Below are 27,248 nucleotides of genomic sequence, written 5' to 3' on the forward strand. Positions count from 1 at the left end.
CTTCCTGGCCCCCTGCACCGGACGGGTGTATTATAGATGCGCATGCAAGCAGCCGGGCGGCGGGGGCCACTGGACGGGTGCAATGTGACGGGGTCGGGGAGAGAGACTGGGACACAGCCTAAACCGCGCGGTGAGGAAAGGTTTAACCATTAACCACCATTAATCATTAAGGGAGCTGTGCGGAGCCGGTACCGTACTTAAGGCGTGCTCACCGGCGTCCACGCCTCAGCCAGAGCGCGTTAGCAGGAGGTGGAGGATGCACGCAGCCGGCCACACGGATCCCTGCGCTGTTACTGAACATCACTCCGGGTTGTCCGCTTCTCCTCTCCGGACCGCTGACACTTAGAAGGTAACCGAGGAGCTTTTTTTTATGACTACCTGCGGGACATTTCAGCCGCTGTTACATAGGAGAGAGAGCAGGAGACCGGCTGTGGGAGTCACATTAAGCCTTTAACTAACGGAATGTGACACTCTAACTTAAACCCCAGCTTCTACCCTAGGTGTGTGTGTGTGTGTGTGTGTGTGTGTGTGTGTGTGTGTGTGTGTGCGCGCTGTGGTGATGGTAGAGAATTGAAAATGATGGTGCGTTTGCATTCATTCTCATGAGTTAAATACTCGTGGTGATAGTGGCAGTGACATGGGGCTCCAGCCCGGTGCTGGAACAGAAAGCCCTCTGCCCTTGTTTAAGTGAGCAGTAGAATAGAAAAGGAGGGCTAGTCTATTCAGTCCTGACCAGGGGAGCACTAATTTACGCCTTTGCCATGTTGGGTTCGGGCGGTATTGGTCCTGACTACTAAACAGAGGATTGTTTCAGCGGGGAAAGCCAAGTCTGTGTGCGGATGTCGCAACATGCAGGCGGAGGAGAGCTGCGTCAGGGCAGCGTCAATTAGACTGGAAGCAGGTGGAGGGGCCTTCAAAATAAAAGCGTTTGTTTCTTCTGTTATGCAAGGACTGTAACTTTTGGCCGAATGTATGATTTGTTTCATGTCTGTGTGAGGAAACTGTGTGGGACCCTTTCATACTCTGATGCTGAGCTGAGCTTAAAATTGATCTTGTAGCTGTCACACCAGAGATCAGCCAGGTTTGTCACTACTACTGTCTTGAATATTTGATTAAGTCATTGTTCTCTTCACCACCAGTGATATAAGAATAAGCCTATAAATGAAACCAAGGACAGACTTGCTAAACTTACTGTAAGAAAACTAACTTTACTAAAATGATCATTTATTTATAATATGCATGACAGGGTGAAATATTTTCCTTCATTTGACACTAAATTCCCTTTGTAGTTGAAGCTTGGTCTCTCAAACACAATGATGTTTTAAATGTTATTTCTTACTTGTATAATTTGGGAAGAAGCTCTTTATTACAGTTTCCTTAAATGAACCTTTTACATTTTCTGTCCATAATTTGAATTTGAGAGTGACTGATGTTGCTTTACTTTGAAAGGTGTGACAGGAATTGCTGTCTTTGCATTGGGGCTGCGTTGACGGTGGGGTGACACTCGGTTTCCAGAGGATGTACGCAGCACTTCTGTTAATGGTAGAATATTTTTAGCCGCCGGGAGGAAATTTGGCGCTGGATGAAACTGTTTTTAAACTCACTGTTGGTCTCTCCTTACTTCTGCCACAGTGTCAGTGGAGAGTGAAGGACTTTTTTTTGTTGCTGGGCTTAAGTACTATGATAGTCTATTACAAGGGCTGACAGAGCATTAGTGGTAGCCTACTCAAACTGCACTCAAATTCTAGCAGTTGTAAGTTATATTATTGTGCTGCTATTATAGTTAGTTTTTCAGTATTTTTTTATTTATATAATACATATATTTTGTTTACTGGACATCTTGCATATCATTCTCCATTATGTCTTACTCAGGCCCGATTTAGTTTTCGTTCTATATAATAGCTTTTATGTGTGGGTAACTTAATCTGAATTTGATAGTTAGGAGAGAGCCTCGGTCTACCAGTTACTCATGTTTGGAAATAAACCTGGAATGGAGCTGGAGAATGTTAACATTAACGACTGAATAATCAATGAATTTGTTCTTTTCCCAGGTGACTGCCCACTCTGGTTGGGGGTACTTTTCCGCAGCCGGTAATTCAATCCTCACACTGCAGACCCTTAAATATCTCTACTGAAAACCGGCCAGCAACCACGTGGTGTAAGGTGAGACATTCCCAACCCAGTACACCACACCAGTCCCACATGGACAGTGGAGTGAGAGCATGACCAGTCTGCTGCTGCAATCTGGCCACTTAGACCTCTGATTTTATTTTTATTTTAGCCTATACTGAACTTCAAAGGACGGTTTACAAGTGAGGACAGGGGATTGCTGTGGTGAGTCCCCAAGCCTCTTGTTTTCCTTTCTCTTCTGTTTTGAACCAGTATGCTTTCTTCTTTTTTTTGCCGGCCTATCCTGAGCACCTTGCAGTGAATGGAGAACATACTGGTTCTGCTCCCGAAGCACCGTCAGGAACACGGGCTCTGCAGACGCACAGCTGCATGTGCCTTGCTGCAGGTTTTTTCTTACAGAGCAGTTTTCTCCTGGTCTTTAATAGCGACACCCACTCCCTGTAAGCCTCTTTAATGGGATAAATTAATTGGACTGATCAGGTTGAAAACCAGATCAGGTGGCCAATTTCATTCTGACTTCCCCAAAACTGTTAGGCCGAGGCAACCTGACCTTTTCTTGTCAAGCTCACTGTCTTCCAAAGGCTTCCGCATGGTACTTTGGTCGAAAGAACAAGACAAACTCCCCGACATCGACATGTCCTCCGGGGCAATTGAGATGAAGAAGGAGGGAGGCCCCCTGACCCCGGCCTTCCTCAACTCCAACTGCTCCATCCACCCGGTGATCCTCACCAAGGGCCCTGAGGAGATGAGCCCAGGGACCGGGGGCGAGTTCGAGCTCACAGAGGTCACATCTTTCACCGAGAGAGTCGGTGAGACCGGGGAGGATGAGGAGAGGTCGGAGATTGTGGTGGCGATGGACTGCCGGGCCAATGCCAAAGGTCAGCGGGAGGAGGATGCTCTCCTGGAGAACGCAAGCCAGAGCAACGAGAGCGACGACACCAGCACCGACCAGAGCCCAGAGCCACCGGCGCCCCTCAAGGAGACCTCCTTCTCCATTGGCCTGCAGGTGGTCTTCCCCTTCCTGCTGGCCGGGTTTGGGACAGTGGCAGCGGGAATGGTGCTAGACATTGTCCAGGTGAGTAATCCCTGCGTACTCTATACTAGTGAACACACTGCATGTATTTATGAAAAATGTGCTTGGTAATCAGAGATTGGTTAAGTGTCACTTTTTTGCACAAAAAGTTCTTCATTGAACCAAATGGGGTTCTACTCTTGTACAAGCCTTAAGAACATGTATGGAAAACTAATGGAAAGTTAAATGATTTAGGTACTTTGGAAGCTGATGACAGGTGGGGAACAAAACAGTTTTTGCCCACCATACTTTGATCTCAATTTGGAGAACAGTATCAGAGGAATGCCTGGATTCAGATATCCAGAAACTGGATTCTAAATAACTAATTCAGACATTAATCTGGTTAGTTGAACTCAAATGTATTCCCTTTTTTTAAAATCCAGTTACCTGTAAAAAACAATTGGAGCGCCGTCTTATTTAAAGTCAAATTAATTTATTGTTTTACAGTTGCGTTTCTGAGTAGACCGGCTGACCATGTGTACTGAGTCACACTGTGGGAAGGGCTCTGGAGCATCTGAGTGAACTGGTTTAGCGAGTCCAGTTTGTCTTGCCATGTGTCTGTCATTGTGCTGCTGGCCTATCTGATGGCATGCCCTTCGGGATGGGAGGATGGTACATTTGTGACACTCCATGGGGGTATTTACATAGCCTGCCTGCCTGTCCCCAGGGCTGGCACACACTGGTACACTCTTTGTCTTCTAATGACCTGTCACACACCCTTCTATTTGAAATCTGGCATACTTTGATACAATAGAGACAAGAATAGAAGGTATTTATTGTAGTACAGTGTGTAGCCAGAGAGCTGCTAGATCAACTATGCCTCCAAGAAAAGATATAATTCAGTTTATTATATCTCTCCTTCCTTCTGTTCCTGTCGACTCACTGCAGTTGATCTCTCGCTCAGAGTATATCTGAATGTGAATGTGCAGAGTGGAAATGCAGGCCTACATGCTGACAGGTCATATATTTCTTTAAAGTCAGCTTGTGATGCAGATAAAGCTGGAGGTGTCAGGCTGCCAGGAGACCAGTCCGGGGACACTGTGTACACGCACACTGATGCCAACATGGTGGACCCCAGAAACTCAGCACAGAGAGAACGGGAAGAGGCAGGGGAATAAGTGTGCTTTCTTTGAGCACCTGAAATGGCAGCTGACCTCAGTCGAGCCAGAGTCAGAGTGAAAACAAAATACAGTGCATTGTCAAAGCCTCCATTACGGTGTGGTTAGGTATTCCCGCTAAACCAGGAATGCAGAAGTTTGAGGTCAAAAAGTTTTCATGCTGCCTCAACTTAGGCACCATGCTGCTGCAGTTTCTCTAGTTTCCAAAACACTCTGCGCACCATTCCTTTGGAGGTGAGGCTAACTGGGAAAGAGGAGACACAGAGGGTACAGGGCCTTATCTTTCCCTGTTGGTCAGCCATGCTTGCCTGTGGGCAAACCTTGAAGAAACGCTTACACTGAGATGCGAGGTGAGGGTTGATGGTCAGTCTGAAACGAATGTTCCATTGACTTCGGCTGAGCACCTAGCAGGTTGTCTCGCTGCCTAATTCCCCCTCCATGACACCGTGAAACGCTAACTCAGCTAATCCCTCCTGTCCTTGCAGGAAGGTAATTGTCTAACTCTCTCTCAGTCTCTCTCTCTCTCTCTCTCTCTCTCTCTCTCCCTCTCGCCCTCTCTCTCTCTGCCTCTCTGGTTTGGTCAGACTACATTTCTCTGGATGAAAACTGTAACACGCTAGAGCCTTTCGTCTGCCTGGCCTGAGTTTGGAAGTTGCGGCTTGACTTGGCATTTTGCGTCTCTCTCTATGAGGTTTCTTTGAAATGTGACCTTTTTACCGTTGATCACACTGACTATGTACAGCACACACACAGAGCTTATGGCCTCATTCCCTCTCAAGGTTGGCCCAGAAAGGACTGTCCAGGCTGGTATAGAGGAGTGAGACGTCTGCATAGTTTGCTGAGTGACTTGGCAGCGGACTGACCTAAAACCGTCAGTCTCTCACAGCCAGGGCCAGAAACTTAGGACTCTGAGGGTGACCGGCTCACTAAGACTAAAGGTTGTGCATGGTTTGTAAAGGTCATGTAGTGCTAGTTTTCCTGGGAATGCCAGTGTCAAAGGCCAAATGGGTGTTTTCTATCGGTCACAAGACACAGTTTCATATTCTAAAACTTACAGTTCCTTGCTCTGTGCAGGCCAACTCCAAACCAAGAATTAAAAGAAAACTGTTAGCACAGTAGACTGCCATTATCATCTGTGTGTGTAAGTCTGACTTAGTGTCTAGCTGTTTGTCCTGTGCTGGGTCCGTAGACATACACCAAAATAAAGCAAAGAAGTGGGACACAGCTTAAGCCTCAAAAACAGTCTAAGTCTAAAAATACAGGCACCAGTAAACAGGAAATTCGTAGTGGACACAATGGTTTAACAGCAGCCAAACACTCGCTGCCCACCAGACACCATTTTGGTCCAACCACATCCACTTGCCTGGTTTTCACACAGGAGCCACTGGGAAACCAGAGCATGGGCGTATTACCTCAAACTGAATCATTATTCCAACTACTGGCTTCCAACCAGGGCTCTGTTCATTGGACAAATTTGATGCTCAAATATGCATCATTCCATCCAGAATTTGCCTCAACAATACCACTTAAAATATATACAGTATATATATATATATATATATACAGTATATGATCTATGATCCAAAGTGCGTTTTTCTAAACTTTCAATGGTATATGACTTTTTACACTTCCTATGGATTTGTTACACAGCAGATATTTTGCATTGTCATAGCAGGAAATCCACAGGTGTATTAATGACTGCAGGCCCTGCTATTCCTGCTATCGGTTCACTGTCTCTGACACTAAATGGAACTGAGCTGTTGTTACTGTTATTAAGTCCACCTGTGTTTATCTGTCTATGACAAGTCAAAATGTCTGCTGTGCAGCCAGTCCATTGCACTGATTGACTGCTTGTTTTAGGTCTCCCATTCATATTGGTCAGTCTTTTCCTTCAGCTAAAGATGTTATGTCCTGACAATCATTAACAACATATCAGCTCACAGCTATTAACACATGACAATACCCCAGTTACTTTTTTAAGGATCTGAGTGATAGAGATTGAAAGGATTAGTAGGTTAGAATGCTTTTGTGTTGCACCAAACCTTGGCTAATCTTTCACTCTGTCCAGGATCCTCAGGAATCCTAGTCCCTTGTTGCTTATTTGCACTCCTTCTGGTCAGATAGTTTTGGCTTTACACTCAGTCTACCATCACCTGGTCTTTGGACGCCAACAGACTTCTTTAAGACTTAGCTTAAAGCCTCATCATGTTTTTTTTGTTCATGTGTAGGAGCTTAAGTGCTTATTATTATTATAGGGAATTCTTCTTTGTTCGTCCATTTAATACCAATAAGGTCCGGCTGCATATGTGACATTCATCTTCCAGCTTTAACTCGAGTACACCCACCATGTCACGTGTCTGCACATGAGGCTGGGACCCAAATTGTACCATCCATGCTACAGCAAATGAAACAGACACCACCTGATGTTTTTGTGACGCTGTCGGCGTTGCTTTGCCCTTGCACGCCATCAGGTTCAGGCTCCCACTCAGTACAGCAAGTACAGTGACCACAAATAAAATGGGGCCATGTTACTCAACTGGGCAACTCAACCCTTGTGGGGCTTGCATACCAGAGCTCCTATAGGTCTGTACACAGAGGTACTGGGGTTGTCCAGTAGAGTTCCTAGAACCGAGGAGGTGGCCATGAGGAGGGAGGGCTTGTTTGGCTCAGAGCCAGTGTTCCATGGAGACAACAACATATATCACCACAGGGGAGGCAAAGAGGGAGATAGGGGAGTGAGACAGAAGTAGAGAGGGAGAGAGAGAGAGAGAGAGAGAGAGGGAGAAAGCTTGAAAACATGCGACTGTGAAAGAAGAGAGGAGTGCTCACAGAGGTACTCACAAGGCTGCTGGGTTGGCAGAAGGCAGTGAGCCAAGCTGAGGGGCTGGCTGTTGGAAAGGATCTCTGCTTGGCTTGATGACAGCAAGAGGATAGACAGAAGGAGTTTAACCCACAATGGAGTTTTGGTGCCACACCTACTGATAGAACACAAACTGAATTGTAGACGACAACCCCTATCAGCTCTGTACATCTGGATGCACAGTGGGAGTAACACAGTGAAGCAGAATGAGTGTATTAGCTTGTTAGTGTGAGAAATGCTGGCCAACAGTGTTTGCATGTTGCATCAACGTCAGCTACTCCTCTGTTTTCCTCCCCTCGTCTATTTTCTCTTCTCCTTCTCTTTTCTTTTCTGTGTCAGCCTCGGTGAATATTGATTCAGCTCTGGGCAGACTGGACTGTAAGTGCTGGGGGCCTTTGAGGCCGGCTCCAAAGATAAGCACTTTTTCTGGAGATAGATCGATGGCCTCAGCCTCAGCAATAGCTTTGTTTCTGGCCACAGTAGACCACAAACTTGCTATCACTGCATGAACTCTAATGGAGGCACAGCAGAGAGAGGCACTTCAACACGGTGACAAGCCCAGGGACTCGCAGGGTACCCACCTCTCAAGGGCTGGCCAGCAGCCAGGAAGGAGGTTATCAAGGGTCAGGTCTAATAACACCAACTATATATTTCATTACAGGCCATATACAAGGAACTGGATGCAAAGCTGAGCAGACACGTTCTCTTGCACGTGCCAAATATGATTTGTCATTTTTTCAAGCAAGCCCACCACCAAGTTGTCCTTTAGATCTAGCTGGCCTAGCTCCTGGCTGACTTCTTTCTTTGGTTCATGGGGCAATGCATGGAGCAAAATGTTGCTTTTTTAAGCTGAGGTAGGCGGTGAGCACGAAGCTGAAGCACTTTGAAGAGGCTTTGAATGATGTGCCAATCTAAGTATGTTACATGGTACATGGTATAGTCCTGTGTTCTCTCTCTGTTTTAGAGCGAGAGCGTCCAGACGATTTCTGTCGACACAGGGCTTTAGTAACGGTTGCTAGGAGCAGCTGACCTCACGTTTCTAACAGCGACCAAAGAAACACAACAAATCATGAGTTGTTATGAGTTGACTTACAACAAAATGTGCAGTTCCTTCCATCTCATCCATGCTTTTTGACATTATTCTTTTGCATGTTTTGATGGGTGCAGCAAGACTAGCTTGCTAGGTAGGAAGATGCTGTTTCCATTCTTAAAGCATTGTTTGGTCGACTCTGACTGGCTGGGGAAACACACTGTGCTACACACAGTCGAGGGCTATAAAGCTTGCGCTGTGTACAGACGGGACCAACAACTTCCCTGGCTGTGTTGGAATTTATTTCAGTCTGGACAAAGGAATTGGAGCAGAGGAGCCTCTCTGCAGAAATATACAGAATGAAGAGTTATACAATAAAATAGAATACATTTCCCAAAGTACTTGACCAAAGTTATACATATTCACTGTCCTTACCACTGAACACAAACCTGCAAAATCCCACTCAATCCAAACAGCTGTCCTACTGACACTTCCCAAACACCGACCATTATACATCATATACTTCAAAAACAATGAATAAAAAATTGGAGTGCAAAATCAGCAAAATGAACTTTATATGTACATGAAAGGGTTCCCCAGCAGAGAAGATGATCTGAGTTGATTTTTGAATTCAATGCTGTGCAAATTTAAGATATAAAGTTTGGCATTAGTGTGCACTGCCCATGTGTATTGACAGAAATAATTGAGTGTTTGCTAAAGTAATAACATCATTATAAGGGCTGCACAATATGGTTAAAACATCTTATTGCAATTAGTTTGACAGATATTGCAAAATGATTCATGATTAGTGTGAGAATGATCATTTTTTTAATCAGGAGAACAAACTTTGTACACCAGGGCATCTCTGCAGCACTACAGTACTTCATTACAATGCTGTTTTGTCACATTTTACCTTATTATCATAACTGCTAATTTGTACCATTTTGATGCTAGTGAAATATGAAGCAGCCCAGTCTGCAGTAGAACGGTGGGTAAAGATGAAATCACAAGGGAAAGGGAAGAATGGAAGCCAAAAGCGGAGGATCATAAATCATGTCAGCCTGAAGTCCCAGTGACCTTGTTCTGGTACAGGAGAGCAGAGAGCTGATATGATACGAGTGTAAAGGGTCTGTACAGACAGACTATCTGCTCCATCATATGGCTCTGGTTTCACCACTGAATCAATATTAAAGAACAAGGTCACAGAGACACTCGGCTCCCAACTAAGGATAAAGTGTATCTATGTAGGTGACACTGTACCGTGTCTCAGTAATTCTGATATGCCCCGTTTCAATACAGCATGGAGTTCATTATGTTGATGTTGTGTTACTGATATTACATGGTGGTCGTTTCAGCACTGGACGGTGTTTACGGAGGTGTCGGAGGTGTTCATCCTGGTTCCAGCACTGCTGGGGCTCAAAGGCAACCTGGAGATGACGCTGGCCTCAAGACTTTCCACAGCGGTAAGAAACAAGTGTGTTTGTGTTTGAGTCTGTGTGTCGGTGAGGTATCTAGTAACCAAATTTACAGTATGTCCAACCAGAAGAGCCATATGTTGTATTCTATTCCATTATACAATAGTTACAAAAAATCTTTTCTGTAAGACTTCAGAGATTTTGTATTCATTGTCTGTGTATAACACTTAATGTTAGCCCAGAGAATTGTTTCAGTAGATTGTGGTTGTGTAAAGTGTTTCCCCCTCAAAATGTACCCAATCTGTGTCATTGCTTGGCAACCCCCGTCAGACCCATTAAAGCTGATTGTTCTCGGAGTCAGAGGTCACGTTGCCAAACGCGACCTGGGTTTCACACAAACTGATAGCAACATTCCTGACCCATTCTTTTTTTTTTTAACAATTTCACTGACCTTGCCCAGCCCATTCACCTGAACACACAGGTTGCTCTTTATAGCTGAACTAAAAATGTCCAAACTTTTCAAACATCCATTGAGGAGCCAGGAGCCTATAATGCCGCTCTCTGAGCTAACATTGTCCATTGTATAGTCTGAGGGGTCCATGACCTAGCAGTATTGCTAACCAGAGGTCAGCAGCACACCCCAGTATTTCTCTTAAGCACACCAATCCTAACATTCTTTCCACTGGATGGTGGTAAACATGATGAAGCTGATTAGCATAGCCCACCCAGCATGGTGTGCTCAACTCTGTCACAATACAAAAATAATCTTTCTTTGAGTTTCGAAACAAGATGAAGAGTCATTTGCAAAAAAAGCCATTCTTACAATGAATAAACCAAATAAACATCAGTTTTATTGATATTCCAGCGAGTGCACAAAAAACAAGATTTAAAGATCCCCTCCAGACATGTATTAAGATGAATAGTGCACAAGAATGTGTGTCTGATATGTTTTTTTTTACAGAAAACTAAGTTATAATTTACATATTAAAAATATCCAACTGTAGGAACAAAAAGAACAACAGTTTTTTGAGTGGAGGGGCGCTTTAAGAAAATAAATCAATATGGAGACATCTGCTTTTGCAAATGTAGCCTTCCGTACAGACATGTTTTCCAAAATATGTCTTGGTAAATTTCTATTGTACATTAATCCATATAAGCTACAAATAGCTACAGTTTCATCAAATGTCCAAATCCTTATGGTATCAACCACACTGAGAAATAGTATAGCTAAACTCAAACATTTATTCAAGAATTGAATCTTAAAGAGTGTTCGCATGAACAGAACATATATATATGATTTCCATCATGCTTTTTACAATAAAAGCCAAATCATGGCTGTGGATGAAGGAGAACTGATAGTGACAGTATTTGGAAAAGTTAAATATTTATTGAGCCACCGATTTTTTTAACATTCCATGTTGTTTCCATATTCATTCAGAACGGCAGATGTGATGGTGAATCAATGTCAGATTTGGGAAGTTGATTCAACAATGTTTCACTAGCGCTTCAGCACTGCTTTAACAAATTGTCAATGGTTGTTGGTGCCTGGCTAATATGTTAAATCTGGAATCAAGTGTGCCTCAAAGTGAAAATATTTAGAAAGAATTAGCAGATAGAATGACTTTTTAATATTAACATTTTTAACTTCTGTCCCATTTGTCAGTCTGCATAGTTTTCAGTTCAGCACAAAATGATTCTCACATCCATCGTCACAAAGTAGGCCAGAGTCTGGTGCTTGTCCTGAGACATTACTGTTGTACTCTCTGCTGGCTGGGCCCAGCGGGACCACGTTTCTTTCCACGCCACCGCTAATTATGAGCAGATTAAGACCACTGCAAGTTTCCTAATGCGCTTATTACTGAAAAAATAATGTAATCCCTCGTACTGGCTGGCTGTAGGAGTTTTCATTTCACATGACCGTGTTTCCTTTTTGCGTTTTTTTCCTTTGGTCTTTTTGACCTCTTTGTCTTTGAATGTTAAACTGAAATGAGGCTTGTGTTTCCATATTTGCATCATTGTTTATCTGAACAAGCAGCTGTTTTCTTTGTTCTCATCTGATCCCTTCTCATGTTATTGAGCCTAATTGATTGTACGTATTTGGATAATGATATTTTGTGGATTACTGGAACTTGGCAGTGCCTGCGTTGCAACTGTTTCCAAGTTGCAAAAAACCACAACATTGACCACACTGGTATCAGAGATTACAACCACTACAAAAGCCTACCTTATCCTCATTTTGTGTGTATTAGATGTTTCAACACCTACGTTCAGCTTCCAACCTTGTAACGGATTTTCCCCACAGTTAACAAGTTGAAAATGAACAGTATTATTATTCAACGTAATGGTGCTTTTGAAACGCTGGGTATTTCAGCCTCTCATGCATCTTATGTCACCCGTGAATCACTTTCACAACATTCACCGTGCTCCATCTCTGTGATGATCCAAACACCACTAATCCAGCCGCCCACACACGTACAACCAAAGCCGAGGACTTGGCATCATCATCACACATTATCACCAGCCAATGCTACTGCGAATGTCTGAGCTTCATCTGTGTACGCAGTTTTGCTGTGAGTTGCAAAAAGCTTTTCAACTCTCCCTGTATAAAGCTAAGGCTGCTTATCTGAAAGGTTTTATTTCAAGTTCTGTCCAAAGGCAACCATGCTCTGCACAGATGTTTGGCTTTCTCTTGTCTTTCTGCCTCAGACCTTCTTAGTAGTATTTGTGGCAGTCAGCCACAGCTTGCCCGGCATAGAAGGAGGCATACGAGCACAGGTTCATATGGCGCTAATGGGCGTGGCTGTAATGCTGTGTATCTGGCTGATGCACAAGTTATAATGACGTACAGTCCGGCACACATGGACACATGGTCCTCTTGTCAGTCGGGCTGGTGAGGCCTTCCTGTCAGGCTGCCAGATATGTTTGTCAAGTAGGGACGGTGCTAGATTGTGAGAAATTTGAGAGGGTGGGAAAAGCACACACACACACACACACCCACACACAGAAAAAAATTAACACCCAGTCATTGAGATCGTCCCACTGTGGCTTTCCATTATTCATCAGTTCTGTAACCTTTCGATACTTTTTATGCATTTCAATATTTTTAACATTTAACAACTTCATCAGTTATCAGTAGAATAGTCATGATGGGATTGATTTCAAGGCTGTTTGAGCATTTCAGAAACTCCTGTTCCAGTCTCAGTTGTTTTTTTTTAACTAATAGTTTTTATGTTTTGCCCTAACATATTGTTTCTAATCCTTTTTATATGTTTTGTATGAATTGCATTTGCAATTTTGGATGCTTTTTGGAAAAAGAAACAAATACAGTCAATTAAAAGGATTTATTTAAAGTTTCAGTGTATAAAAGTCAACATTTTATTTATTAAAGCTGCAAATATCAATACAGGCTAACAGATATGCAGCCATAACAAACATAAGCATTTCCTTTGAGATTTGTTTCTAGCTGTCAGACCAATTAAGTCCAGTATTCACTCTCCCCTTTCCCTGTTCACTCTCTGGTTCTCAAACAACGTCTGATAAAAATGTCTTGGTCTTTATCTGCTGGATATTTTATATAGTTGCTGTACTGCAAAAAAGTTGCTGTACAACCAAAACAATGGCCTCAAAGAGGCTAAAAAGCTGATAAATTGAGTGGTCTTTTGCATTTGATTTTATGTTAATATCAAACATATTTATTAACGCAGGTACAACTGAAATAAGTTTATTTTTATAGGAAATAGGATCAATTTACTCAATACCAGAATAAATGTATTCTAAACAAGTTTATCAGATAGCTGTTAGCGTAGAGGCCACAGGGATACAATCTGGTTTATTATAACTTGGGTCCTATTTTTTTTTTGTTACGTTAGCTGTAATTTCGTGAATTGCTGACATAGTGGCATCCCTCAAAAAGCAACAGGTCAGACAACCAGGTTAGGCAAATATATTGTAAAGAGAAAGGTATTATAAACTTGTTACCCAAACTGTTTCCAGAATGACTCCCTGCAACACTGACCTGATCTACTTCTACATCTTAATTATGCACACACAGTTTAAGCAACACTTTGAGTGCAGTTTTACCTCCAAATGAATGGATAATCTGGCTATACTGTTAGCTTGTTTACAGCCTGTCTGACTGTTTGTTGCTGTGTTCCCACATCTCAAATTAGTGAGTACAAACACTATGGAAATAAGCGAAAAGTTTTAATAAACTGGAATCATTCTCCAAACATTTAAAACTCCATTAAGGAAAATGTGTACATATTCATATAAACTCAGACTGTTTTATTAACCCAAAACATGAAGCGGATATTCTCACAGGCAGACTTACATGTGTTTGGATGTGTCCAGATGTTTCCCTTCCCTCTGCATATGTAAATGTTAGAGGGGGAAAGGAAGAGGAGACCCTCTGTCTGTGTCCTCTCACTGTGGATGAGCATTAGGATCATTGCTCTGGACACACAGTAGCCCACTGTAGCCACAGCCACTTGACACTTGAGACCATCAGTGTGTGTGTGTGTGTGTGTGTGTGTGTGTGTGTATGTGTGTATGTGTGTGTATGTGTGTGAAAGAGGGGAGATGAGATAAGTGGAGTCGGCCACAGGGTGGGGGATCAGATCAGAGTGTCTTTGTCCAGAGAACTGACATCTGATTGTTCTGATGGGACCAAGAGGCAACAGCATGTACACACGCTGTACACCCACACACACATACACACAGACACATAGATGATAATGTGTTGACTTTGTGTGCTCTTGTCTCCCTTCAGGCTAATATTGGTCAGATGGACACAGCCAAGGACATGTGGAAGATGATCATGGGGAACTTGGCCCTCATCCAGGTAAATGAAACACATCTGTAGAGGACGATGAAGTGGACTGACCTCGCTTACATCCACTTAACAAACCAGGTTACAGGCAGAAATCCGGTTAGGGCAAGAAAATCAGATAATAAGTTAATGTGCCGTTCAGTTCAGTGGTCAGATTGCTCTAAAAGTCGGTTTACGTGCAGTCAGTCAGTAATCAGATTTCGCCACAACAGCAAATTAATCCCTTTTTCTAAAAATTCTAATTTTGACTGAAGCCGCAGAAAGAAGACGGTCAGTTTACGTGCAACTTTGCATTGATTTATCTGAATACAATTGCGCAGGCACTAGTAATGATGTTTCTTTTCATTCTGTCATACTTTAAAAACCTGAGTACTGTAGCAAAAATAATCTGGTTTCTTCAACAGAGTTGAAATTTTCTCTTGATCCCTTAACCTGATAAAGGAAACAGATTTTCATGACATTTCAGGAATCAAATTACTGCCAAACCTGGGAAAAATCTGGTTAGATAATTGCACTGTGTGTACAGTAAACACAGAGACTGATCATTACGGGGCACACCAATGACACGTGTGCACTGCATGACTGAAATCACATAGCGACACACAATGTGAATGAAAGCACACGATTAAAGCTCCTGCTACACACTAATGCTACACCCTGTGTTTCTGATCCGACCGCACCTACAGAGTGATGAAGGTGTAATTTGTCCTGCCCGACAGGTGTAGCAGGAGATGTCACAGATATCTCAGTCTGAAAATAACTTTCAGCAGGTGGGACAGGAAGTAGCATTGGCAGGACACTGCAGCAGCTAGTGTAACAGCCATTCCACTAGTTGTAAATTACCAGTGTTACTGTACATAAACAAGGACATAAAGTCCCACTGCCTCTATCGAACTGGACATATATATATATATATATATATAGATCATTTTCCAGTATTTCATTTCCCAAAATGAACTCCTGAGGGTCTGCCATTTGAAGTGGGCTCATAGTTATGTAATATTTGGTGAGTCCATATTTCCTGGAACACTTTAAACCAGTGCTGGCCGGGTGTTGACACAACCTCCTATATAGGGTCACTGTGGGTCACAATGGGGCTCCATTCAGAGAGAGATTCATCTACTCACTTAACTTTGTGTCGACTGTGGCACTGTGGCACTATATGTTACGTATACCTCCACAGTGTGCAGACTCTCAAAGCTGCTGACATGTAACGAGAGTTCACATGTTAACAGTAATCCATAGGAACCATTTTAATGTGCATGTGTGTGTGTTCAGGTCCAGGCCACTGTGGTGGGGTTCCTGGCCTCCATAGCTGCTGTGATCTTCGGCTGGATCCCAGAGGGACAATTCCGGCTGGGCCACGCGGTGCTGCTGTGTGCCTCCAGTGTGGCTACGGCCTTCATCGCCTCGCTGCTGCTAGGTACTGTATGGCCCGCACACAGGATGTGAGGGATATTCACAGTGTAAACAGCTGCTCATTACGCATATATGGGTTACGTTTCACTGTCGGTGCCAGCGCTAAAGTTCTGTTCTCAGCTACAGTTTCAACTAAATGCCACCTAAGATAGCTAATGTAACTGTCTGAACTCCTGGATGTTTAGTTGTACAGTTAGGTGCTTAAGTGCATTCAGCTAGCTATATGACACAGTAAAATTGTTAAATATTACTGCTGAGTACAATTAATGATGTACATTTACTTGTAGCCACAAACACAGTGTTTCATTAATTAGTAAAAAACATGTGAAACAATTATTAAAGATGTCTCGTTTCAAAACTATTCATGAGTACAGGTTGTTGCTGAATTAACAACATTAAACTTAAAAATTATGAAGTTAGTATAAAAGTGATCAGGAAACAAGTTCCAGGACTTTGCTCCTCTGACAGACGAAACTGTCTGGGCCAAATATGTTTTACAGAATGGAACTTTACAATGTGGTGGATGTGCTGCAGCTCTGCAGGCCCATGTATTTGCAGAGAGGCTGAGGGGCAAGTCCATTTAAACATTTAAAACAATCTTTACGTAATTAAAAGCAATACAATTTGCAAAGCTTAAGATCTGGTATTTAACTAAAATGCTGCAATGATGGTACCTTATTTGCTTTCTGTCTGAGATTTTCAAGGCCTGATTGTAAAGACACTCAATGGATTTAACTGGTTGGCCTGGTACTAGGCAGTCAAACCGTAGGACCTCTGTGACAAAATCATTGAATTTAAAAACACCATGGCACCCTTTCCATGAGACAAGGCATATCTTAAACTGTCCTTAAGCGACAGAACCCCGTTCACTGTAACCTGCAGTAAACACTGTGCTGTAGGAAACAGGATGTATTCTATTTCTGATGTGAGGGAACATAAAATGTATGTGCTTCAGATCTTCTCACTTTATGTTTTTAACCTTCAGGTTTTGTTTTTATCAGCTTCAAAACAAAAGAATCCCAATCCATCCTCCTGGAAAACACTCTGGCTGCACCCTTAAAGTCAACATGTTCCCCGTGTTTTGCTCCATTCACTTGTTTTGAAGTTAACAGCCAATAAGACCCCAGAACCCTGACAATAGATGTTTACACTGAACATCAGCATTATTATTATTATTATTACATAGAACATCACATGTAAACACTATGCAACTGTGCGTGTTGTTCCACGTTGTGACATCTCCGACCTAAAACCCCCGCAGGGCTCATCATGATCGGCGTGATCATCGCGTCCAGGAAAGTCGGCATCAACCCGGACAATGTGGCCACGCCCATCGCTGCTAGCCTGGGAGACCTGATCACCCTGTCCCTGCTGGCAGGCGTCTCAACAGGACTGTACAAGGAACTAGGTAATAAACACAAACACAGGTCGCAGATTAAATCTGATACATTTAGTATCTGGTGCTTATTTGTGCTCACATCAGTGTCGGACAATTTTTATGACGTCTTTGGCCTTCACAGATCATTCAGCTGCAGGTGAAGGGAGGACATTTTTGTTATTTTATAGGGTCGTTTTCACTCGTTTGCTAATTGCATACAGTGCAGGCTGTGCTGAGCTGAACATGGGCAAGAAATATACGGAGGAGACCGGATGGAGAAATATAATATATTTATGACTATTTTACAGCTTTATTCAGATGTCAGATACAAATATCCTGTGCATTCATGGCAGGAAAAAGGAAAAAATATCTAATACACACACAACTATCAACAACAGACTGAATCGTCACGTGTTTCATCACAGTTTCTACGTTTATGATACGGCTTCAAAAGCCTTTGAAGATGTTATCCTAAAAGGGAGCAGCCTGTGCAGAAACGTGTGAAATGTGACTCTGCATCTGGCTGCACGGTAAATAAGGATGAAAGCCGCCCACACCTAACCTAACCTAACCTCGCTGTGTTTTAGGGGCGAGAAACTCCACAGCTATTTGGCTCTGTGATCCCCACTGACACAGCCATCGTTTCCACAGACAGGCAAACACTGACACACACAGGAGCAGCGTGGAGTAATCCCACAGCTCCTCCGGTCGTCTGGGAGTCTTTACTGTCTGACTCACTTTAAATGCCACAGTCAGGTACTACATTGAGCCTATTTGGGTTATTTTAGCTCAAAAAAACGCAGCCGGTGTCTGGGTCTGTCTGCTTAAATGTTGTGTTTGTGGTGGTTGTCTCCCGTAGAGTCAACTTAGTGGTAACGCTGCACCCTAGAGGTAACAACTGGAATTTACTGTCAGTCCAAAACGAGTCCTCACAAGCTCAGAGTTGCTACAGTTTATTGGTTAAATGTCAAACTCAGCTTTTGTTTTTTTGTTGTTTGACCTGTTGGACTTTAATATGACTTTATGCCATTTGAAGCACTATGATTATGATCTTTGTTTAAAGTGATTGGTGTATGAATCCACCTTCTCTTTCTCGCACACAGAGTTCAATGACTACGCCAACCCGCTGGTGTGTGCGGTGTTTGTGGCGTTGTGCCCCCTATGGGTGCTGATAGCCAGGAGGATCCCCTCCACCAGAGAGCTCCTCTACTCCGGCTGGGAGCCGGTCATCATCGCCATGGCCATCAGCAGGTAGAGTTTTTTTAAATATAACTATTAGATATTATAACAACAAACTATTCATTTGAAGACTGTAGTTGTAAAATTATTTACAAGTTTACTTTTTGCATTTATGTAATTTTCTACTTTGAAATCAGACAGTATACTAAAAGTAAAGAAAATCTTCATATCAGTAGTAGTAAGTATTAATACAAGTTACTACTGCTACAAGATACTATTAAAAGTAAAGGTCCTGAATTCAAAATCTTAATTATGTAAGTATTATCAGCAAAATGTACTCAAAGAATCAAAAGTCATAGTGCAGTGGAATGCTCCCTGTCAGTGTGTTACTATTATATTGGATGTTTTTGGATTAATATTACTGCTACATCAATGTGTAGGTTGCATTTTACTGCTGTACATACTTTAATATAATATACATGTTTTTCTATATACTGTTGGGTAGTTTCATCTACAGCAGTGCATCATATCATCATATGTTTGTAGCATGGCTGTCCTGTGAGAACCATGTAACTAACTAATATCTAATCCAAGAAGTTTCTCAAATAGATTATTTTGCTTAAAAAGTAGGAACATTGCCTCAGCCCATAAAGAAACATTTCCTCCTTCAGGTTATTCAAAATATTCAAATTCACAATCACCAAATTTAGAGATAGGTGGTGTTCACTGTAGAGGAATTGTAATCTGAAAAGAAACTAATAATTTAAGCTGTCAAATAATAAGTAGTAAAAAGTAGAGTAAAAAATACGATATTTGCCTACATTTTGCTAATGTTAGCAAAAAGTTGGCTAAGTAGCCAGCTAATCTATATCAGTTGTTATGTAGTTTGTTAGCTAACCTATATACCATATAGCATGTCTAAGTACAGGAAAGAGAAGGTTGCCTGACGTTCCACCAGCTCAACTGCTATTGGAGCACAGTGAAAAGGGGGCGGGATTAAGTAAGGGTCAATTTCGTGATGGGTCTTCATGTATCTTCTATGTAATGACGGCAGGTCACACAGCACTTCAGTTAATCCCTCTCGTCTGTCTTTTAGTGTTGGTGGTCTGATCCTCGACAAGACTGTCACCAACCCAAACTTTGCTGGCATGGCTGTCTTCACCCCGGTCATCAACGGTGAGCAGTCACAAAACCTAAAGGATGAAAACTTTAATGCTCGCTTTGGGGAAATAAGATACAGAAAGAAAGAGATGAGTGAGTGGCGTAGATAAAAAACAGCTAATAGGTTACTAAGTGGTGGCGAGATGGATGCTTCATCCACGCAGGCGGAGAACAAATATAGAAAAATCTGTTCTTGCGCTGAAGTGTGTATTTGAAGTTGATGTCACCTCCTCCGCCTGGTTGAATAACAGATGGATGTGTCAAATGTGAGCAAACGAACGTGCAAAGTGGTGATCCTTTAAAACTGACAGATGGAGGTGGCATATTGCTCTCACTGGGTTAAAAACCTCCTATCTCCGTAATGCCAGGTTTTTAGTCTTGAGAACTGAGAAGTCATAATCAAGAGATTTAAAACAGCAGAACTGGAACTTGATCAATCAATATCTGTTATTTTATCTGGCTTTTCCACTCTGCTTGTGTGTGTGTGCGTGTCAGGTGTGGGAGGTAACCTGGTCGCGGTTCAGGCCAGTCGAATCTCCACCTATCTGCACATGAACGGTCTACCCATGGGGGATCCAAACCCCGTCCCCAGGAAGTGCCCCACACCCTGCACCTCCTTCTTCGGCTCCTGTAAGTTGACGGGCGGCTGTGGAATGTTCCACTGTTTCTCTCTTTGTTTTATCTCATGGACGCAGATCTTTCCATGACGGCTTGTCATTGGGATTTGGTCCACCCCGCGTTCTGCATTTAGTGCCAGCGTCTGTCCTAAAAAAAGACTGGTTTAATACTAGGTCCTCTTTCTCTTCTAGCTGTGAACTCTCGTTCGGCCCGTGTGCTCTTCCTACTGGTTGCCCCGGGTCACCTGGTCTTCCTCTACACCATCAACTCCCTGAGGGGGGGGCACACCACCCTGACACCCATCTTCATTACCTTCTACCTGGCTGCTGCACTACTACAGGTACACACCATCAACATATAAAAGATAGAAAAATATCCCCGATATGGGTGCCACCATCTCACATTGGTGAAATTATTCAGATTCTGTTAATTCAGACTCATTAAAACCAAACTTACCAGAGAAATTAACACTAGAACATACATCAGCGTGATAAGAACTAACTAAAAGGACCGAAAGCATCTTTGGGAAAAAATTATTTTTAGAGAGCTGTCATGTTGTCCGTCTTTATACATGTCTATCGAGTATGGAATATGTGGCAAGCTAAAACTGGGTGCAGTGTATGTACACAGTGCTCACACCATGTTGTTCACTGAGAGTTCCATAACACGCAGATTAAATGTATTAAATGTAAATGTATCTGATTGGTTGATCCCCCTTGGAACTGCCACAAGTGATCTCCTGCCTAGCAGAGCACATAACAACATTTCTCTTAAAGACGCTGCTTCCTCATGGACACTTACATTATAGAAGTATAAGTATAAAACAAACCTGCAAATGTGTTTGAGTAACACCCCTGTACGTTAGCTTATGTACAGATTGGAGAAGCAGAACTCCAGCTGTAGTCAAACAGGTTCAAGGTTCATCATTTTTCATAATAATTTTCCAAGTATATAGTTGCAACTAGCCTGCTATTTTTATTATTTTATTACGTGCATTCATATTCACCCAGTATTGGTGTGCACATGTAAACAATAAAGTAGAATTAGATTTTTTTGAATAGAGCTTCTGCCGTCTAATAAACATATTTTTGTTTCGTTTTAGTTTTTTCACCCAGGATGACTTTTTTATTATCTTGTGTGATTTACGAGGTTGCAATGAATTTGCTGTGGCTTCTCCAAAATACTGAGCAAAACTTTGCAACCGCACTACCTTATCTCATAATTATGACTTACTATCTAAGATAATTACAGACCTAACATTATATTACATCTCCATAATTGTGAGGAACATTTCTCTAATTACAGGATCAGGATCTCATAATTAAGCATCATATTCTGTGCTCCGTCAGATTGTGACCTGATTAGGAATTTCCGCTGCACTGCCAGTGAAAACATTCAATTTGATAGCTGTTACCAAATATTAGGATCATCATGACTCTCTCTTCTCAATAGGTTTGCTCAACCGTCGCAGAAAATATTACCATATAACCGTATTACACTATTATAATTATTATCATCAGTTACAATGATGATGAATGAAAACAGAAGGGTTTTGTCTGTTGAACATTATTTATTATAATTTCAAAAAATGTATGTCCTACATTTTTTAAAGCTTAATGCACAAAACATGCTAGATCAAATATGGATCCAGATTATGTTACTGTGTTTAGACTGTTTCCCACCTAAAATTGTTTTAGACACATATTTTAGTGTACTGTTTATCTGAAATACGAAATTGTGTAACTCGGCGAGCTGCCATTGTTTCCTGCTACGCTATTGTTTCCGAGTCGAATGAGAGCAGCTCAACTCACATGATGTCACCTCCACTGGGTCATGTTGACAACCATAATGCCAAACTCGAGGCTTTTAAACACTACTCCAAAAACCAATGGATGATGTCACGATAGGTTTATGCTTGATTACAGACAGTGTTCTTTCTTGGATCCAGTGAAAGTTATGTATGCATTTCCTTGCAAAGAAAATACATTTATTTAGCAGCTTAGATCTGTACAAGTCTATACTCCAGCTGTGGATGGCAGCCCCAGTAAGTATTGTCCAAGATCCAGGATTGATTTGTTGTCATTACAAGCCCGTCTGCACAGTCAATCAAACACAGCCTTCCTTTAGTTGTTGAGAACAAAGCAAAACCTCTGTGGTTCCTGTAAATAAAAAGTTTGCGTATGCTTCGTCTTCCTCCAGGTGATAATCCTTCTCTACCTGGCAGACTGGATGGTCCACTGGATGTGGGGCAGAGGCATGGACCCCGACAACTTCTCCATCCCCTACCTGACCGCTCTGGGTGACTTGCTGGGGACCGGCTTCCTCGCCCTCTGCTTCCACATGCGCTGGTTCATCGGGGACAGAGACAGTAACGCGGGCAACTGAATGCACGCAACAGACATACACACCCACACACACACACACAAAAAAATGAAAATCACACACCGCACGCTTGCACGCACGGACAGTGTCGAGTATCACCTGTATGCCTGAACATTATCTGGAAGTGGACATCGTCTACAATAAAAGGGCTAATCTCCTGTAGGGCTCTGACTGATGGTGCAGTGCACTCGCAGGGCAGTAACGTTTCATCATCAGGATATCAGGACACTGATGCACCACAGCAGCAGCCCAGAATACTGGACAGTATTTGTGTTTCACCTTAGATACACGCATATCTCCACCTCAACCACCTGATGGATCCTGACCCACAGACTACACCGATCCTTTATTTTACTTAATAACTGAGTCCGACTACTTTTGCTATTATGAAACTATTGACAATGATTGTTGGTAGATAATGCATTTGATATGAATTGATATCTCTTTGGGGCCAGTACTCATTATTTTCGATGGGGACGTTGAGCCCTCCCATTTTTTTAAGTATCAAGTTTGAACACTTGAGACAAAAGACAGCAAAAAATCTATCCAAACAAGCCTAGAATGCTTGATCACCAAGTGCTATGTCATATATCCAGAATGAATCTACATCATATGAAATCTAATGTGTCTCATTTCTGATTTAGTAGAGTGCATAGGGCTAGCAGTTCCCTCTGTTTTACTTTGGCCTTGTGACAGTAGGGAACAGGGTTCGGGGGAGTTTTACCACAGGGGACTGGACCACAAACGTAACAAGCTAAATCCCTTTTGGCATCGCTCCCATCAGCGGATGGCTTAATTTGAGTCGGAACAAGAACCAGGAGTGTAATTCCTGCGCTCACTTCCCCTCAATTCTGGGCTTGAGAATTAGGGATATCAGATCACAGTCCAACAAATGCTTACGTCAGCCACTACCAGAACAGCTTTGCCTCTGATTGGAGTCAGGAATCGCCTAATGAATGCCAATTTAAAACGAGGTGTTTTTCTTTCACACAAAACCCATATTTTATTCCTCCTTTACTTGCTTTTTTTGGCCAAATCCTCTAGAAACCATTATTATGCAAGAGTCTTTGAGCAAACACACAGAAACAGTGGGAAATAGTAAGTGGAAAATGTCATAACTGTCAGTTAGGAATGTGTCACACACCTCACTGTTCGTTGCAGCTCACGATGGGGTTTTTCCTTGGATGCCAAGAGGTTAGAGAGGTCTTATTTTGCCGCGAGCTGTTCCAGGTGAGAATAGCACCAGTCCCCCCTGTCTGAAACCATCTGCCAACTCTCTACTGGAGCAGGCTAGTTGTTGTTATTGTTGTTGTGTTGCCCAAGCCAGGCTTACAGTAAGTGACAGGAGGCTCAACATGCTGCAACGCACTGGAAACAACTAGCAGAGTACACAGTGTGAAAGTGTGCTAGGTTGCTTTTGCCAGGATGAGCTCGCTCGGTTTCAGCTACCACAGTCTGACACCAGATGAAAGGTACTGATTGCTGATGTTTTGTGTGGGTATTTGATGTCTTTAGATCTTTCATTTGACCCTTTTGGTTCCCAGAATGCAATTTAGACCACGTTGGAGCGTTGAATCAATGAAAGACCAATGAGTTTAACAGTTAGCTTTTAGTTAGTTAGGTTTTTTCAAATTCTGTAGAGTGGGTTGTAGTAAAATTCTGGAAATTCTTCCAGAAAATGTATTTTTTTTTTCTTTTGTCACATATAAAAATGATAGGATGACTAATAATAATCTCTCTGGTCGGGGGAGAACCTGACCTTTTGATAAGTAAATGACTGGACGATGTTTAATCAAAGGGCAAAATCTTAGCCACACGTCAGTTTAACCTTAGTGCGTACACACACACACACACACACACACACACACACACACACACACCAGCTACCCGCCACCAGACTTTGAGACTCAGCTGACCTGAGTTGACTCTCTTTTTGAGGGCTCACAGGTGAGGAGCAGGTAAAAAGGAAGTGGTTAGCCATTTTGACAGACTGTACCGAGTACAGACGTCGGCCCAGAGGCAGTGTCTTTAGGAGAAACTTGCATGTGATGCTTGACTTATCCGGCACTTGTCAGACTTCTGTGCTGTTTCGAAGGGGCCAGCAGAATGCATGTGCAGGGCACATAGTGTGAATGTGCAACAAACTTGATTATTTTACCTGTTAATGATTTTTCTTTTTTTGTTGGTCTGACTGATTTTTTTCTTTTTAAATGTGTCGCTTATGTTAAAATTGTGATTTCTCTTTTCTATTCCTTTTCTCCTCTCCCTAATCTTTTTAACTCCTCGCGATTATTGTTTTGTGTCACGAATCTCATCAAACAACCACTGTAATGATGAAGAAGCAACTTCTCCCCGCTGGTCAAATGCACAAAGTACTGTAATCTGCAAAACGGACACCAGAGGGCACCGCAGGGATCCTCTCAACTGTACAGCTTCTCAGTGCGTCTCTGTGTCCTCTGGATTCAAACCCACACACACGTCCACCCGCAGTGACATTTATTTTGTCTTCTTTTCTACCGCGTTTTGACTTGTTTGTGGAAGTTGCATCCTTCTGTCTGTTCACCTTCAGTCTGCATCCTCCACTCTCTTACTGAGCAGGTGCCAGCGTTCTGCCTCTGTGTCAATGGAAAGTTGTGAATACTTCTATAAGGGGGCAAGTAATGCTTTGTCTATTTATTTTTAGAAGCACACAAAGCAAATTGTACATACTATATTTATTCTATATATGAGGTTGTTTATTTTGTCATTTCATTTTGGTTCAGTTTCGTTGTCACCATGTTGATGTCATTTTTCTCCTCTCTTTTATGTTTTTTTTTTTCTTTCTCCTTTTGCAAAAGGCCAGTAGAGCTTTTTGGTGCATGCCGCAATAGAATGGCGGTGAGGCTAATGAATAGCACAGTGCCTAATACCAGTCTTTACACACCTCACACATACGCGCACACACCCTGTCCCACACAGGGAGAGCATACTTATAAGACATAGAATGGCCTTAACCTATCAGAGCCAAGCTCAACTCAGAGTAACCAATCAGGAGCTAGGTTCGCCACAGAGTAGCGTCTCTTTAATTAGCTTTGATTAATAAAAGATGTACAGTCAGTTGATCATGATGTGTAATGTAATAATGACTTTATATGATGCAGCAGTGGAGAGGAGAGAGGTTTTTGGTCACGTGAATCTGCAAAAAATGAGGACTCGGAGGCTGAAGAGCTAGGCGGGTTGTGCAGGGCATCTAAAAAGGAGTCAAGTTAAGCACCAACAGAAGTAAGATTTGAACCCACAAACAAACAAAAAGTACACAATGCTACTTCTCCTTATGATTCCAGATGTTTCACCCCTGTATAAAATACCCAGCCTTAAAAACCCTTCATCCACCTACTGCCTTGTTAACCTCAGTGCTTCAAACCCTCGAGCCCCTGAACTCACAGCGAGCCGCACTGATCCTCAGGCTGCCAGCCTCCACATTAAGACAGAGCCTTTAATCACCTGTCCCAGTCAGCTCCGCTGCCTCTGAAAAACTGATGTAAAACATGTACAGTCCTACTGGGGCCGAGGTCTTTGCGTTCTCTGTGCGTTCTTCTTGTTAAAGCCCTCCCTCTGTGAGGCTGGAAGAAGGCTCTCTCCCTGCAGGACTTTGTAAATTGCTGGAAATAAAGGACTATATTATTTCATACCATTCCTCCGTCTCATTGTCTGTTTGTGTCAGCATTCACTGTAAAGGTGTCTGTGGGTGCCTGGTTAGCTCAGTGGTTAGAGCTGGTGACCCACGTACCGAGGCTGAGTCCTTGCTGCAGCGGCCCACGGTTCGAATCCGAGCTGGGGCCCTTTGCTGTGTGTCATCCCCTCTCTCTCTGACCCCCTTTCCTGTCTACCTACAGTTGTCTCTATCAATTAAAAAGGCAATAAAAGCCCCCCCCCAAAAAAATATTATATTAAATGTGTCTGTGATCTGACAGGAAATGGCAGAAATGCACAAAAATACGGTACTATCGAAGGTGGTGATACGTTTGTGTACAGACAGTTAGGGGCACTATGCAGAAGTTTAAAGACTGGATCTTTGACAGATTTTATTTTGATATAATATGATACGATATACAGATCTGGATACAGGTTCATAAACATAGGAACATATACCATTGGATCTTTCCCAGTACTTCATAGGCATCTTTTGGGATTGTTGCGACCTAAAAGGCCTGTTTTCACAGCAGCTTTTCTAAAATCATTTCAGTTCACACTGCAATTGCAAGGTCGCACAGAATTCATGGGGATTGGTTGAATTTGCATTCAGAATTTCCTGGTGGGACAGCTTTCCTGATACAGGTCCTTTTTGTCCAGTGCCGGTGCTCTTAAGGCTGCTCCTCTTTCCTCTGCTATAATCATGTTCGAACAAATCCTCCATTTTTGTAGTAAACAGTGTAACATTACTAGTTTAGTTTACTAACAGGTCAATAGGAAAGCTGATAGTGGAGCTCCCTTTGCTGGATCACACGGTTAGCTACTTCAAACGGCCTGTTGCCTTTATAGACAGTACATTTTTAATTTGATGAACGACATTCAGACAAATTTTAAAAATTCAAATAAAAAATGACAGCAGTAGTACAGATGTTGTTGGTCAGAAGCAGAGATGAAGCTCCAAAGTAAGGCTACCCGCCCTTTAATTT

General features: G+C 42.5%; 1 protein-coding gene across 4 annotated transcripts; it reads left to right on the plus strand.

Annotated features, from left to right (window-relative positions):
• On the plus strand, nt 1–26,265 carry slc41a1 (solute carrier family 41 member 1). 4 transcript variants are annotated; one of them, XM_051415230.1, is made up of 12 exons: nt 1–349; nt 2,052–2,163; nt 2,282–3,205; nt 9,566–9,673; nt 14,394–14,465; nt 15,732–15,876; nt 17,134–17,280; nt 18,354–18,501; nt 19,526–19,605; nt 20,086–20,220; nt 20,400–20,548; nt 22,408–26,265. In XM_051415230.1, the coding sequence occupies exons 3-12, from the start codon at nt 2,720–2,722 to the stop codon at nt 22,591–22,593; spliced, it is 1,656 nt and encodes a 551-aa protein (XP_051271190.1). In that variant the 5' UTR covers nt 1–349; nt 2,052–2,163; nt 2,282–2,719; the 3' UTR covers nt 22,594–26,265. The 4 variants fall into 4 exon arrangements, with proteins under 4 accessions (XP_051271190.1, XP_051271193.1, XP_051271192.1 ...); XM_051415233.1 differs by lacking the exon at nt 1–349 and adding an exon at nt 1,516–1,542; XM_051415232.1 differs by lacking the exon at nt 1–349 and adding an exon at nt 1,524–1,542 and having other exon boundaries at nt 2,052–3,205.
• Nucleotides 26,266–27,248: the final 983 nt, after the last annotated feature.

The sequence above is a fragment of the Dicentrarchus labrax genome, unplaced genomic scaffold (genome assembly GCF_905237075.1).
Source record: "Dicentrarchus labrax unplaced genomic scaffold, dlabrax2021, whole genome shotgun sequence".
Taxonomy (NCBI): Eukaryota; Metazoa; Chordata; class Actinopteri; family Moronidae; genus Dicentrarchus; species Dicentrarchus labrax.

What these genes read in the sequence shown, in the direction of transcription:
- slc41a1 (XM_051415230.1), top strand. Translation starts at nt 2,720, where the DNA reads ATGGTACTTTGGTCGAAAGAACAAGACAAACTCCCCGACATCGACATG. An exon ending in GGAACTTGGCCCTCATCCAG is followed by an intron (nt 14,466 to 15,731) that starts GTAAATGAAACA and finishes GTGTGTGTTCAG; the next exon opens with GTCCAGGCCACTGTGGTGGG. An exon ending in TGGCTGCTGCACTACTACAG is followed by an intron (nt 20,549 to 22,407) that starts GTACACACCATC and finishes GTCTTCCTCCAG; the next exon opens with GTGATAATCCTTCTCTACCT.